General features: G+C 50.0%; 6 protein-coding genes across 6 annotated transcripts; 5 read left to right on the top strand and 1 right to left on the bottom strand.

Moving 5' to 3' along the window:
* Positions 1 to 1,254: 1,254 nt before the first annotated feature.
* Positions 1,255 to 1,803, top strand: LDX57_007730 (uncharacterized protein; the record flags this gene model as incomplete). Its single annotated transcript, XM_046089447.1, has 1 exon — positions 1,255 to 1,803. One exon carries the CDS (start codon positions 1,255 to 1,257, stop codon positions 1,801 to 1,803), a length of 549 nt encoding a protein of 182 aa, XP_045945417.1.
* A 328-nt stretch (positions 1,804 to 2,131) lies between these two features.
* On the bottom strand, positions 2,132 to 3,346 carry LDX57_007731 (ankyrin repeat domain-containing protein; the record flags this gene model as incomplete). Its single annotated transcript, XM_046089448.1, has 1 exon — positions 2,132 to 3,346. One exon carries the CDS (start codon positions 3,344 to 3,346, stop codon positions 2,132 to 2,134), a length of 1,215 nt encoding a protein of 404 aa, XP_045945418.1.
* Positions 3,347 to 4,002: 656 nt separating this feature from the next.
* On the top strand, positions 4,003 to 5,556 carry LDX57_007732 (ankyrin repeat domain-containing protein; the record flags this gene model as incomplete). The annotated part of the gene is made up of 1 exon (XM_046089449.1): positions 4,003 to 5,556. One exon carries the CDS (start codon positions 4,003 to 4,005, stop codon positions 5,554 to 5,556), a length of 1,554 nt encoding a protein of 517 aa, XP_045945419.1.
* Positions 5,557 to 5,882: 326 nt separating this feature from the next.
* On the top strand, positions 5,883 to 6,167 carry LDX57_007733 (uncharacterized protein; the record flags this gene model as incomplete). The annotated part of the gene is made up of 1 exon (XM_046089450.1): positions 5,883 to 6,167. The coding sequence occupies one exon, from the start codon at positions 5,883 to 5,885 to the stop codon at positions 6,165 to 6,167; it is 285 nt and encodes a 94-aa protein (XP_045945420.1).
* A 49-nt stretch (positions 6,168 to 6,216) lies between these two features.
* Positions 6,217 to 6,558, top strand: LDX57_007734 (uncharacterized protein; the record flags this gene model as incomplete). The annotated part of the gene is made up of 1 exon (XM_046089451.1): positions 6,217 to 6,558. One exon carries the CDS (start codon positions 6,217 to 6,219, stop codon positions 6,556 to 6,558), a length of 342 nt encoding a protein of 113 aa, XP_045945421.1.
* Positions 6,559 to 13,118: 6,560 nt separating this feature from the next.
* LDX57_007735 (uncharacterized protein) lies at positions 13,119 to 13,763 on the top strand (the record flags this gene model as incomplete). Its single annotated transcript, XM_046089452.1, has 1 exon — positions 13,119 to 13,763. One exon carries the CDS (start codon positions 13,119 to 13,121, stop codon positions 13,761 to 13,763), a length of 645 nt encoding a protein of 214 aa, XP_045945422.1.
* Positions 13,764 to 14,996: the final 1,233 nt, after the last annotated feature.

Consider the following 14,996-nt stretch of genomic DNA (forward strand, 5'->3'; position numbering starts at 1 on the left):
CCGTTCCTGAATTGCGAGTGTTGGGACTAGGTCCTGTGAAAATAGATGTGGATCGGGGCAAAGCGGAAATGCCCACTGCGTGTCCACCATTATCATTATTCACGGTGGTGGTTGCTCTCACTGGGTGTTATTTGAACCGCCCGTTCCCCCTTTCCCGCGCAAAATAAACCGGCAGTATATTTTGCTGGTCTTTCTCTTTTATTATTACTGAGACTGTTGTTGACATATCACCCGGCGCGGCGACAGATTTCTCGTCTCCTGTATCTTTGACACCTTCTCCCCATAATGAACAAAAGAGCCTACCGTGCATGGACCCCGGGTGAGGAGGCGAACCTTCCGCCGTGGGTGGAGGAACATTTAAACTTGTCCTGGAAGGAGAGGGCCCACCGATATTCAGCCGCCTACAAACCCAGATCAGATGAATCCTTGCGGTCAAAGTTGGGGCAGTTGACGAAAGGGATCAAGCGACACCGTCCAACCAACACAAGGGGATCAAGCTTGGGGAGTAATACGGCGAGGACTGCGAAGACGGCCCGGAAGCAACGGCGTAGAGAAACTTCCTCCCTTTCTATCTGCTTGCCGCAACTGCACAGTGAGCAGGAGAGGGGTGGGACGCCGGAACAGGCCGCCCCCGTCTTCCACGCACGGCGAGACAGTTATACATCACCGCAATATTGCCCTGAGGACCGCCTCTCACAATACAAACAAACAATAATGACGCGACATGTCGGCCAGAAAAGTCGTCCCAGTCAGTCCTATGGTAAGCTCTTCACTACCTAGGTACGCAAGGCAATGGTAACAGTTCATCCGGGAATAGGCACAAACGATCTGGGTTGGCATCAGCCCTCGTTTCAAGCATCACCGCGCAAGATGGCACTGTTGTGGAAGCTGCTCTACCGCATGGCAGGCCGTACACTGCAATGACCAGGCTACACATGAGATGTTGGATGATGAAAGTGGGGTCCGTGCTAGGCCAATAGTCGGCCTAGATGACCATTCTTGTATCTAATGTACACAAAGCAGATATTATTACAGTAGTGCCGTAGTGGGCAGCTCATGTCTACAATAAAGCCATCTTCCTCCGTGCATCCACACCCCATCGGCTGGAGCGTTCAGCTGGACCACCCACCGCAAGCTTTTTAGTACAGCCGTGGCCTTCTGCCTAATTATACAGGCACCCTTCATCCCCCGTTTCCCATCGCGGTTTTGTCATCTCGCATGGTAACGATAGGAGAGCCTTATTGAATACGCATCATGTCGTTCCCGGCGTCATACTCAGAAACACCACTCATACAGCCCGTCCCCCGGAGACAAGACACTCCTATAATTTCCGAGGCGTTTGAGTCGTCTTGGGGATCTTCGTCGTCCTCAGGAGGCTGCCCGTGCTGCGTCACGCCACCGTTGCCAAATCCGATCACACCCACCAATATCATCCCCAGTATTGTATTGGGCTCGGGCTCTTTCGCTGCTCTGGAGGATCAATTCTTGAAAACTCTGACGATTCAGTTGACCAGTTCATTCCATGCTCAGGCTGTGGCCGCGGTTCCAAACGACCAGCGAGTCGCGGGCCACTGGCTCCTCGTCGAGCTCCTCTGCCATCGAACATTTGTCACATTCGGCGCTCAGCACAGCCTCCGCAAGCTCAGCACCTCCTATTATCAGCGCTTTGTTCCGGGTGGCACCCTGTTGATCATCGTTCGTCGGGTGAATCAAGGGTGGCTTACCTGGCTCGAAGCGAACATCACCCAGGACGATATGTTGGTTGCTACTGCAAGCGGTCTCTATGATGGCCCACTTCTTTAACCTGACGACCTACGGCCCGAGCCTGATGGTTTTGCACATGGCTTGAGGGTTTGAAAACCTTATATGCACCCGATCAGTGCCCAAATGAAACCGTTTAGGGACTGTCCTGAGGCGCGCTCAAAATTGGTTTGTTTGATGCGAAATAGTTCCAACTACGAAAAGGGAACGGTATTGATCTCCATGCATTGGCTATCTGAGGCATTCCCTCAATATCCGTCGCACTTGGGCCGGACTTAGAACCCTACTTCATAGCCATGATGGGGTGCGAGTACATAGCGAAGGTAACGACAGTTCTCTGTATCTAACATCAACATGCCGGCATGTTGCTTTAGATGAAGAGAAAGAAAAAAGCGACAATGATGTAGAGAACACAGAGGAGCCTCACGTCTATCAATGAGACTCGAAGCAGAAGCCAGACGTAATATTGCCCATGTTCTCTAGCGACCTCAAGTGGTCCCTGCTGCCAACGATCTCGGATGTCGACCTTTGCCCCACTGTCTTGAAGTAGATATCCCACAGCCCTTCCGTTACCGTGGTAGGCAGCCCACCAGAGAGGCGTGCGTCCATGATCATCTGACACGTTTACATTGATGTCTCGGTGTGCCAGCAGGAGGTTGATCAGCGTGGCCGATCCCCAATCAACAGCATGGTGAAGAGAGGTGGACCCATCCTCTCCAATCGCATTAACCTGGATGCCACTCCGTGCCAACAGACATCGGGCCGCCCATTCGTGCCCGTTATGCGTTGCCCACCACAAGGCGGTGCGACCTCCATGATCGCGATGATTGATGTCGAGGTCATGTGAAAGAAGCTCCTGGACAAGAGATTCATGTCCTTCTGCGGCTGCATAGATAAGAGCCGTCGATCCATTTAAATCCCGTGCATTTATGTCGGTTTCGAAGTCCGACAGGAGGGTCTGCAGAATTTGGAGACACCCTGTCTCGGCAGCATGATGGAGTGGGTTGCCGCCACAAGAACAGCAGACCGTCACATCGAACCTTTCATCAGAAATCAGGCGATGGACGAGACACAAGCTCCTGTTTACCATGGCGTAAAAAAATGGTGCTGGCGTATCTTTGCGCCGAATGTTGGGGTCGGTTCGACGGTCGGCAAGAAGGGTCTCCACGATCTCACAACCATGGTAGGTAACCGCGTAGGTGAGCGGTGCCGTGAATTTCCCTCTGTGGAAACAAAAGAAATTGGCATCAACACTGTTGCTACAGAGCAGGCCTTGCACAACTGAAGGGTAATTGTTCTTTACCCCCATCCACAACGCCTTCCTACCCTGTTCGTGTTGTTTTATATCAACTTGTGGATGCGATAGAAGCCTCATGAGGATGTCGGAAGAGCCCAGGGTGGCTGCTTCAATTAGCGGGGTACTTCGCCGGTGCACTGTGTTCACATCGGTCCCGGAGCTGAGCAGCTTCTCAAAGAGGTCGAGCGCTGTATGCCGAACGGCCCAATGCAGAGAGGGGATTTTCTGCCGAGCAATGTCTTCCAGGCATAGCTCCCAATTCAATTTAGTGGACAGGGTCAGATTCATTCGAAGGACGGATATGGATTCACAATTATCGTGACTTGCTGCACAAAGGGCAAGGTGCAAGATAAATAGAATGCGGTGTGGAAGGACTCCATCCTTGCCGATCTGGGTTGTAGAATTGATCAATGCTCTTGTGGGTGCCATAGTGAGGAGGAAACAGCTAGAGTGGGATGGAAGTATATTGAATAGATAAATCGGTGAGCGTGATTGTGCGAGGAATTTTGTGCGTTGTCACGTCCTTTATGTGCTTCGAGAGCACGGTTATACGAAGCAACGCATACATCCATGACGTTTCCTAGTAGCGCACGACCTACGTCAATTTCCAAAATGTTATAGACTCTTCCGAGCTCCGACGCTCCCAGGCATCCATATAGCTCTCCCCAGAGCTAGCCTACGGGCTCACCGGAGCGCGCTACGCTCCGTTTATTCGTCAGCGTCTTCCGACTTTCCAGGATCCTCATCCCATAGGACATATAAGTTGAGTCAGACTAGCCGAGTGAGGAGGCTGTGTCTTGCTGCAGCTACTTCTCCTGGTACCTCCATTCACGCCAAATCCAGCAATGTCCATGCTTACTCGACTCCCTTTTGAACTTCGCTGCATGGTTGGCGAGCTGCTCGACGAAAGAACCCTTTATGCGTTATGTCTTACTTGTCACGACATGCAATCCACATTCGCCAAGGTCCTTTTCAAACAGAATATTGGCAAAAATAACAGCTCCGGGCTTCGTTGGGCGGTGCAGCATGACAGACGGGATATTGCCAATATCTTCTTATCCTACGATGCCAATGTGAATGCCATTGAAAATGGGGAGCCGCTCCTCTGGTGCGCTGTACGGTGCCAAGCCATGGATACGATCGGGCTACTGCTGAACCACCACAATATTGACATCAACGGGTGCGACGATCAAGGCCGGAGTATCTTATGGTATGCGATATACATCAACAGTGATGAGGTAATCATAAGGTATATCTTGGACCAGATTGGATATGATCATTGCTGTCGGCCTACGGTAGCTCCGCGGTCTTTCGACCTCGCCATACTCAGGTTTGCCATCACCAAAGGTGCCGAATGTGTGGCTAAAAGACTGTTGCAACAGGAGGTAGAGCCGGATGGGAAACATGAAGACGCCCGTTGCTTCTTTCTTGCCGTCACCAACGATAGCGCAAGCATTGCACAGATGTTCCTAAGGCGAGGCGTTGATATTAATGCCGTGGATGTGGATGAAAATCAATCCACTGCCCTTCATCACGCTGCTCGCTTAGGCAATACCGTGATGATGGGCTTCTTGCTTCAGCAGCGCGGAGTTTCTGTGAACTCCCGGGACAGCCGGCAAAACACCCCGCTACATGTAGCAATCCAATACGGCAAGCACGCGTGTATTGATATCTTGCTGTGCGTCCCCGAAGTCGATATTGATGCCCAAGACTTTCACGGCCGCACTCCATTTTGGTGGGTGACATTTGTTCAATCCGATCGATGGTTCGGCCGACTGCTTGATCGAAACGTGAACTACAACATGCCAGACCACAGGGGCAGAGCACCTCTCCATAACCTTGCTAAGTTTGGTAAATCTAGCCCAATCCGGTTGCTTCTAAATCAAGTCGACGTCGAATTGAATGCTGTCGATCTAGATGGCTATACACCTCTAGCACGTTCCGTGCAACATGCACACTTGCCTGTGGCACAGCTCCTTCTTGCGCAGCCAAAAATCAGAGTGAATGCCGAATCTGGACACGAGGTCACGCCCCTTTGGGTTGCATGTCGCTCGGGTAGGAAAGATATGGTGCGCCTACTATTAGGACACAAGTACATTGATGTCAATCAAGTTAACGCCTCCGGGGCAACTTCACTACACGTATCGGTCATCTTTGGCCATTTAGACGTGCTTAGCCTTCTGCTGAGGCAAGGTGAGAAACTTGACGTCAGTGTCCGAGATGAGTGGGGCTGGACGCCCCTCATGCACGCTGTATCTAGAAACCAAGCGCAGATGGTAAATCTGCTGCTGGAAGTCCAGGGCACTGATATCAACGCGGTCGACGGTGACGGGCGGACGGCGTTCTGGTGGGCTGCTGCGGGAGGCCATCACGAAATCGTCCAGATTTTGCGCTCTAATTCCAAAACGCGGCTCAAAGATAATTTTGGGAAAACAGCATATGATGCTGCTCGGGAGAGAGGAAATGGAGCTGTGTTGTGTTTCCTGAGACCCCCATAGGCTATAAGTCAATGTGTCCTTTTAGACAAGTCGCGTGATCAGAATGTTGGGGATAACCTTGAACGTGTACCATATGAATGCACATCTCCGTATAATATTGTGATCTATATTGAAATACCGAATATACTACATATCACAACGACCACATCTGTCTCAACATGGGTCTTGCTTGCCTACGGCGGCCGTATCAGAATATCCTTTTCAAATAAAAGAGTTTCTAAATCCGAATCCTACTTTGTGAGGCAGCAGCTCGGTCACTGACCGTTGCCCATGTTTTGGCCTCTAACCACCGTTTGCACGCAAATCGTGATCGTCACTCGCGGAGTATGGGCGCACGTGTCTACTCTCTGCGCATCGGGCAGATTTCCGGTCACTTCCAGAGGGGTCTGTGGGGTGATTCGGACGCGATGCCGCTGCTTGTCCGGTCTGCCCTGACGCTGAAGGCATTGCCGCCTAGGATGGACGCGGCGTGCTCCTGGTTGCCTGTGGATCAGCTCGCTCAGTGCATCCTCGAGATTGCCGGATCATGCCTCACGAGAGCGGAGCCGGCGATTCGCGACGGCATCGACAGCTCTGCGAATGGTCGCGTCGAAAACCTACACCGGAAATGACTCGGTCTATAACATTATGAATCCCCACGCCTTTGCCTGAGTCGCGCTAATGGATCAGCTCAAGCGAAACGGATTTCAATTCGACGCGGTGCCTTTTGCCGGGTGGCTGCAGTTGCTGGAGGCGAGTGAAGCCCGACACGAAGAGAAGATCAACCCAGCCGTGAAGCTGATCTATCATTACCGGAAGTTATATGGCCAGGGGGCCGCCGCCGGGCTCGCCAAGACCTTCGCGATGCAGAATGCCCGACGCGACAGCGAGACCCTCCGGGAGGGCACCAAAATGCTGGAAGGCGGTGTCCTCTGCCGCTATGCCCGGGATTGGCTGAAACGCTGGGAGAGGCCTAGCTCTGCGCGACCGGGCGAGGCCCCGAGTCTAGCGACCGCCAGCTAACCGCGTCCGATGCGCATGATCATGATCGTACATATCAATTCCATGCCTACTTTCTTACGATCCTATTCAGCGCCCGGGAGAACCCGTTTCTAGTGGCCATTCCCAAGATGACCCCATCTTGCAGACCAATCCAGTATGATATTTAGCTTAGAGTGTTTTCCATATCTTTCCTAGATCTTTCAATGTTCCTTGGTCGGTATGACTAAGCATGGCATCAACCCAGTGGGCCATATAATGTTCCGGACGGCGGCACTGTGCAGCACTATCATGGGCTGCGTTTAGGGGCGGGAAATGTACCAGAATCATTTATTTTTGTGGTATCTGGTTGACAAAGGAAAATAAGTTGTCATGTAATTGGTTGCTTTGTAGTGGATTCATCTGCTGGGATTATTGCGTTGGGTTTGATCGTAGATCCCCTGATGCCGTGTTAATGATATATATTCAGCAACCTAGTTTTCTATATAACGGTTAACAGACTCGAAGAAGCGGCCCATCAAATAAACACGAAGAAAAACCTGTAATCTAGTGTATTCATGGTGCATATGCCCCATTTTTCAACTTTGTTGACCACGAATCTCTTACCTTGTACAGGGAAAAAACGAGAATCCAATCGAGTAATTTACGTTTCTAGAGGGGTTCATGTTCCAAATGGCCAAGCTGAACCCGAGGTTGAACCCCTGAACCCCCTAGTAAGGACTAGCGTTGTAACGTATCCGGTAAGCGAGCGTTCCATGCAAGCGAGCGTTCCAGTTCCACATTCATAGTAAATGCGATATATTTCAGTCTTATATCTCAACAACCAGTTCAAATACTGGTAACAAATTGTAGGAGTAGCTTCTATATAATAATTATATCATATTTAACAGGATCTATTTGATGTGTAAAAAGCTCTTAAGTCTAATGAGAATTTTTGAGTGACCACAGCGGCGACAAGGCGGGTGGCATGAAATTCAAATGTGTCACCTTCTTGGTCAATGACGTCGCGAGCTAGATCCATCTGGTGTAGTCCAGCCACCAATTCGGGAATTGTCACCTTGTGCGGCGCTTTGAATTCCACCGCATACACCGGTATTTGTCGTTCATCAGCCACAAGGTGCACACAGAACTGGTCCGCGCGCCGATTGCGTCTTCGTGCAGCGCCATCCCTCCTCTGTCTCTGCGCCGCTCCTCTTGTCTTTCCTCTGCCTCTTCCATGCTTAGTGTTCGCCGGTTGTTGGGGTGTCCGCGCGTCCTGAAGATTCATTTGCCCCAGGCTGTTCTCCAACGAAGTTTCCGATGGGTTTGCGTGATCATAGAAGGCAACTCGGCTTTAGATTCCAAATTCATGTCGAAGGAGTTCATCGTCTCGCAAAGCCGCAATGACCTTTTCGACAAAGTTATCCACCGTGTCTCGCTCAAAATTCCGAAGAGATGCTTCCGAATAGATCGGTCTGTTCTGGATATTCGTAACAACATAGTCGATTTGGGTATTAGATGGGAATAGTGGGCGCGAGGTAAAGGCAGCAGTACGGTCGAATTTCTCCCACACTTGTTCTTGTAGTTGGGGAAAGTTAAGCCAAGGGATGATGTGCTTAGGGTAGAGTCGGTTTACTGGGTCAGTCGCGGCGCCCTGGGTTGTGAGAGTCGCATCCGCCTCAACTTGGATCGCTTGGGATAGAGAATTATGACAGCGATCGAGGAGGTGCAATAGTGTGTTGGGTTGCACTTGTCCTTCTGCTTCTTACTGACAAAATTATATACAGGATATGAAAGGAGATGGACCCCCAGCGGTTTGACGAAGAACTACGACCGTTTCACAGCTTTGAGAATGATCAGGTTTCGCCCATTTCGTGGTGAGCGAGTTACTTGGTCGCAGTAATTGAATTTCCATAGACAGCGAGGGTATACCGTCGTTACGATGTACTAAACTGCTTCCTTGGGCTCTTAAGAACCAGTGACACTATTAAAATAGGTATGAAATTGCTGTGCAACTTTGGAGGGGGTGGCTTTGTCCCATCGTCTATCTGGGTTCCATCCAGGCCAGAAGAGTTGATTGTGCATACTAGCCACTATTATTATAATTTGGTTTCTGCCCGCCTTGGTACTGTTTCAAGCCCGATATGAACGGGGTTGACGGCCGGCCAACGTGCAGGATAAAAATTTTTTCTCGAATGCGGGATGGCCAATGTCTGTGCTGGCTGCTACAAGGCACCTAGGCAGCGGATTGGCATTGTAGCACGAGAGTGATAATCTTGGCGTTCAGACGACATGAAAGTCCCAGTCAGTGTCTACACCGTGCCAAACTGCGTGTGCCAGTATCTAAGCCTTTGTCGACACTGCGGGCCACTTAGTCACACAACGGCAACTCGGTGGATGAGTAAGTTCTGCAGCAGGGCACGACGCTTGATAAGTAGTCGATGCACCTCCGCATGTCGGGTGCAGGCGACCTTAACCCGCAGTCGATGGAATAGGGCCAATAGAGCTCGCAACGATAACATTAGAATGGGTTCGAAATTCTTGGTCCAACACGGGCACTACAGTATACAGTCTCATCGCCTCGAGGCAATCCCACCAGTTCGGTCGGCAGAGTTTGGGACGCCAAACACAAACGCAGAGACAGACCACTCCAGTCGCCGCTACAATGCCACCAGGACCCGATGCATCACTTGGAATGGGAGACCATTGAAGCCCTTCGCCGCGGTAGAAAGGGTCGTTGCTTCTACAAGGTTAGCCGATAGCCCGGTGGCGCTCGGGCCAAAAGGGCTATATCGCCCAACGCGGAACAAATATATACCTCGCGTAAGACTTTTTGCGTCCATTGGTGCATGGTATTTGACGTTGGGACACGATCGCAGTGATGGCCTTTTATGTTTGTGCTGGCCCGATTTGTAGTCCGACCTTGTCCAATTCATACACATTGCTTGGTCCGATGTTTTCGAGCCTATGGCCAAGTAGACCTGTGCATGTTGTCGCCTAAATCTTCTGCTTCCAGATGATTCTCTCTATCAGCTTTTGTTTTACATGGGATAAACCACCGGAAAGTCGGCCGATGAAGCCAGAAACCTTGTTTTACCCTCTCACCTGGATTCTGCGTCGGTCGCGTTTTTCTTTAAAATCTGGTTCGCAGTCTGCAGTCATACCCGCAGTGGACGAAATACACATTGTATCGACTCGCCTGATACACTGATTAACTGCATACTCTTGTGCCTCATTAAGTCGTCTGCTTGGTCGATGGCGAATCGAACGAGATCAACGGATTGAAGCGGACCCGGAGTCGGCGTACTGACGCGTTCAAACCATGGGCGAATCGCGTGGAAATGCGACTAATTTGTTGACCTCTAATGGAATCACAGGCCTCAAAATGAGTTGTTCGGCTTCTGGACATGCACCTGTCATGGTGGTGCTTTTTAAAAGCAGAAAAGAGGAAAACGACCGTCGAGACTGGAGCACCAACACGCGGGATAGTGGTGGGGAGACTAAAAGGGGAAGCCAGGTTATAGCGAGGGAGAAGGTGGCTAAGCCTTGGGAGTCATGTGATGAGGAAATGAGGGATCGCACGTCGCATTTCTAACTCGGTATCACTTCCTTTTACTGAACTTCTGTTCAATCTGCCAGCCACGTCCATTTCCGCCCCGTTGAGTATCTCGACAACTCGTCGCTACATAGAGGCTTTGCTCGGGGATAATCGTAAGCCCCAAAGACAAGCCTACTGGGTTTCTTGCCCACTTTTGCTCAACTACTCATGCTCATGGTAATCGTGCGCCAGATACGGTACCCGAGCATGCGATGGATTGCCCGTTTCTCGCCCCCACCTATACCCGCCCCTTTTTTTGTCGTGTCGTTGCAACTGTCATTTCACGCAAGCCCTGTGTTCCCCGGAGCGAGAATGGTGATGGTTGGGTTTGTGCTCCTTCACCTTGAGGATTTCCGATCATTCCCGCACACTGTAAAGTGCATTGCGTTCCTTGTCGGTTTCCTGCGTCTCCACATTGCTGCCCGAGATCTCCGTTCAGACGACCAGACCCCATCGTCATAGCGCACCGATTCCATCCTCCGAGTCCGTCATGGTGAACCTCCCGGCGGGAGTGGATGGTCACATTGGGTTCTTGCCCGCTTCGCTTTAATCATACCAGGTGCAGTGTTGCCGACGGTCAAACGGTCATTTTATGGCCATACTCAACTCGCTGCGGGGAACAGACCCACTATCTGGTAAAGGAGGTTGGATCTGCGCGGCTGGTCGCGGTGGGTCCGCTGGAGAAACAGGCTATATAAGGCCAGTCGTGTCCCGGTGTTGAGGAAGTAGGACCAGGTTCCTTACCAGCACGGCTCTTGGAGGCGAGCTGTGTCGGCCCTTGAAGGTGAGCTGTGTCGGCCCTTGAAGGTGAGCTGTGTCGGCCCTTGGAGGTGAGCTGTGTCGGCCCTTGAAGGCGAGCTGTGTCGGCCCTTGGAGGTGAGCTCTGTCGGCCCTTGAAGGCGAGCTGTGTCGGCCCTTGGAGGTGAGCTGTGTCGGCCCTTGAAGGCGAGCTGTGTCGGCCCTTGAAGGTGAGCTTCACTTCAGGCCATGGGCCCCGTATTGTATGGTCAGCCCACCTCTTAGAGCAGCTCTCTAAGACCCCCAGCGAAGGCAAGACACCTCTTCGTGGTGCTGGGGACTAGTACTCATTCATCATCTGATGCATGAAGAAGCCAAGACCTGCCTTGACTCCTAGTTTACTGTACATACTGTACATTGGGAAGTTGTTGATGCTATAGGTGTCTTTTTCCCTGTTTGTTTAAATTCCCATGTTCGTACTGTGCAGTAGACTACCATCCAACCAGTATTTGAATAAAGTGAAACCGACGTTATTCAGGCCCGTCATGTCACTGAAAACAATAACACCATAGAAAATGCGTCGAACCGTCTTCCCGCCTTCTTGTCAAATCAGACTATGTAGCTGCAATAACAGGAGAAAATCAGTTTTTAGCCGGCCAACGAATTAGAGAGTGCACGCGTCCATTGGCAGCCGCGCACAATTGCCAGCTGCTCTGCCACCGCTCAGTATCTGCTAATAAAGAACATCTATCATTTTGGGGTAGACTTGCTTGAGATAAGCAATTACTGTGTAGCAGGAGAACCAGATGCATTGAACGACTGACACATCAAAGTCCCCTTTAAGGACCAAACCCGCCTCTACTGACGGAACGGGCAGGGCGGTCATTTTATCGGGATGACATATTCTTGCCCGTTCACTGTAATCGAGGTGCGGGCAACTATACCTTCCTTCCTCTGTTTGCACCACCGCTGCCATTTCAACTGGTCAAATAAACGATCATGCACTAACCCGGACATGAGATTCATCGATCACTTCGCCTCAACTTGGTATCGAACTGCGAGAAAGCTGTTCTTAGAGTATGCCATATGATCCCCCCCTGTTTCCTTTAATTTGCATTATGTTTTTCTGAAGGTGCTTCTGCAACATACAGTAGCACCCGAATTGTCCTTCCGTGTTTTACACTTGCTGGCCTTTTTCTGAACCCTAGCCCTAAGCCCTATATTATACGTAAGTAGTTAGTCTGTATTTCTGATGTGTTTTGATTATGAAACGTACGACGCAGGACAGAAGTTATCCAAGTCACAAGACTAATACTGCTGCCTAAACCATCATGACACCCCTTTGGACACCTTGATTCTCCCTATGATTTTGTAAGTAGAAATAAAGTAACTACCTAACAAACTGCAGTGATTGCAAAATTTACAGTAGCACAGGCTTTGTGTCATATCCATAGAAAGTTACGATGGTACGGCACTGCGAAACCTCGTCTGCTACATGCTGGCCGCCTACCCAGTACATATTGACTAACGTCGATCTAGCCCATGTATTGTATCTCAATGAAAACGAAACAAATGGCAACAATTCAGTATGAGACCCCTATTATCTCTATGTAGAGCCTCGATTCAAAGTAGGGAGATGCAGGGTAGCTGGGTCGCAGTAATATCCGTCTCTTACTCAGCGGACTCACACCTGGAATAAGAGACGGACATTACCCCGCAATCATCAAATGTCAGTACTGACAATCTCGAACTCCCCTCCTGGCAATCTATCTAGGAAAATGAAGCTCTGGATATGTCGAATAGGATGCAGGGTCTTTCTAGTAGATGAACGAGACGTATGCCGATGACCCTAGTGGTATTAAATTAGGTGGTGTCCATATCTAGGCCCCTAACCCCCCGGAAGTTATTCCAGGTAGGGACGGTCACCTGACCGGATCAACTATTTCTCCGACCAGGCAGCCACCCCCCCTTCAGTACCCAACGGGGCAAGGCGTTAGTAGGGATGCCTAACGTGGTGGCCCGCAGGAAGTTACCCCGCAATCTTGAGACATAAAAGGGGACCGAAACCTGATGACCTTAGATTTCTTTAATTCTAGAATTGTGGTGTGAATCCTAGTTGGGGCGGATTCAAGTTGAAACTGAAAGGTGGGAGCTGCAGGTGACTGGGAGATGTTGCACGTGGTTAAGCTACGTGCAACAAAGAAGAGGGTAAGCAAGGCTAATATGTAATTCAAGCAAGCATGTCTGTCCCCTTAGTTGACAATATCAGATGAACAAGGAGAGTCAGGATAAGGCGCAGAACGGCAAGGGGATTGTTCCGGCGAAGCCTGATGGGGAGGGTCAGGATGGGGCGCAGAACGGCGAGGGGACCGTTCCGACGCCTGGTGGGGAGGGTCAGGATAGGGTGCAGAACGGCGAGGAGCCAGTTCCAATGGAAATTGATGAGGGTCAGGATGGGGCGCAGAACGGCGAGGGGACCGTTCCGACGCCTGGTGGGGAGGGTCAGGATAGGGTGCAGAATGGCGAGGAGCTAGTTCCAATGGAAATTGATGAGGGTCAGGATGGGGCGCAGAACGGCGAGGAGCCAGTTCTAATGGAAATTGATGAGGGTCAGGATGGGGCGCAGAACGGCGAGGGGACCGTTCCGACGCCTGGTGGGGAGGGTCAGGATAGGGTGCAGAACGGCGAGGAGCCTGACAGGGAGGGTCAGGGTGGCCAAGTCCTGACGGGCTGGGCTTTTGCGGTGAGGTTCCATGGACCTACGAAGCAGGTCAGGGCACAAAGTGGCGACGGACAGGAGAATATCGATAATAGCCCTCGAGACTTGCTAATTAATAATAGAATTCCAACTTCTATTCAGATCAACATTGCCTACCATGGTGGCCAGGAAAGGGTTTTCGGTTTTGGCGGCTGAGATCGAGATGGGAGAAAGTATGGCGTGGTTTGGGGACAATAGGTTGAATCGAAGAGAAATTACCGCGAACTCCCAGTTTTCAAATGGTTTTATCTATTTAGGGTTATATCATACCAGATGATCACTCACAAAAATGGGATTATTGTGAGTCTGCGTTATCAGACAGCAGGAATCGTATATATCATAACTTGTCAAGATATCGTAGTCCGCTATAGGGATGCCATGATGAGCGTTTAACTTATACGTCGTTAGTCTATGCCCATTTTAAAGACAAATGTGAGTACTGACTGACTACCAGAAGATGGTCACTGGGTGGTGTAAAGCCAACTCTACTAATTACCACTCTTTCCTTAGATCTGGGTGGAGTGCTAAGAAAGGAAGATATACTCTATTAATTTTCGCTTCTTGACGCCCAAACAAGGAGACCAGCAATACAAAACATGGAAGGAACAACGGAGTACAGGTGCATTTAAGATCCAATTACATTTTGTATCTGGTATCTTTCAATAGCCCTAGATATGCTGTGGCTCTCTGTAGGACGTAGCTCTGTAGGACGTAGCTGCGTGATGCAAGTTGTTGACAGGTTGTCAGTCTAGGACTCCTCGTGCGTGCATTGGAATTCCAGTCTAGAAGATTCTGTTTCCCTAGAATCAAGTGACATCATGTTTCATTGAATGAGTCATTATTGTAATTCATGTCTCATACATACGATAATTTTCAATGAAACTTGACTAGCCCCTTACGGGATAATTAGGGCTCGGGGCTAGGGTTTGAAAATAGTCCAGCCAAGTGCAAAAAAACTGAAGGACAATTCGAACTCATTGTACCTAAAACTTACCATAGGGACATAAAAAAGCGATCAAACCCCCATATTGAGAGTTTCAGGATACTTCGAGCTAACAGCGGTATTTTCTTTTCTTTTCTTTTCTTTTCTTTCTTTCTTTCTTTCTTTCTTTTTTTTTTTTTTTAAAAAAAAGCAAACTATTCTCAAATTCCACCCTACCTGGCTCAGATACTGTCACTGACCAGGACGAGTTTTGTCCAGCATGCTCTTGGATTTGCCTCCTGAGTTATTACGATTAGTATTTCAGCATGTGAGCTATCTATATTGACAGGATCCATTAGGTGCTGATGATCCATAGCTAGGAGACTGCGATTTATGGGAATTATTCAATGTCTCAAATAGTATACGGCCCAATGTTGCTAGATGCCTCTTCCAACATGTCGAAATCG

This window comes from Aspergillus melleus (genome assembly GCF_016097325.1).
Source record: "Aspergillus melleus strain CBS 546.65 chromosome Unknown contig4, whole genome shotgun sequence".
Lineage (NCBI taxonomy): Eukaryota > Fungi > Ascomycota > Eurotiomycetes > Eurotiales > Aspergillaceae > Aspergillus > Aspergillus melleus.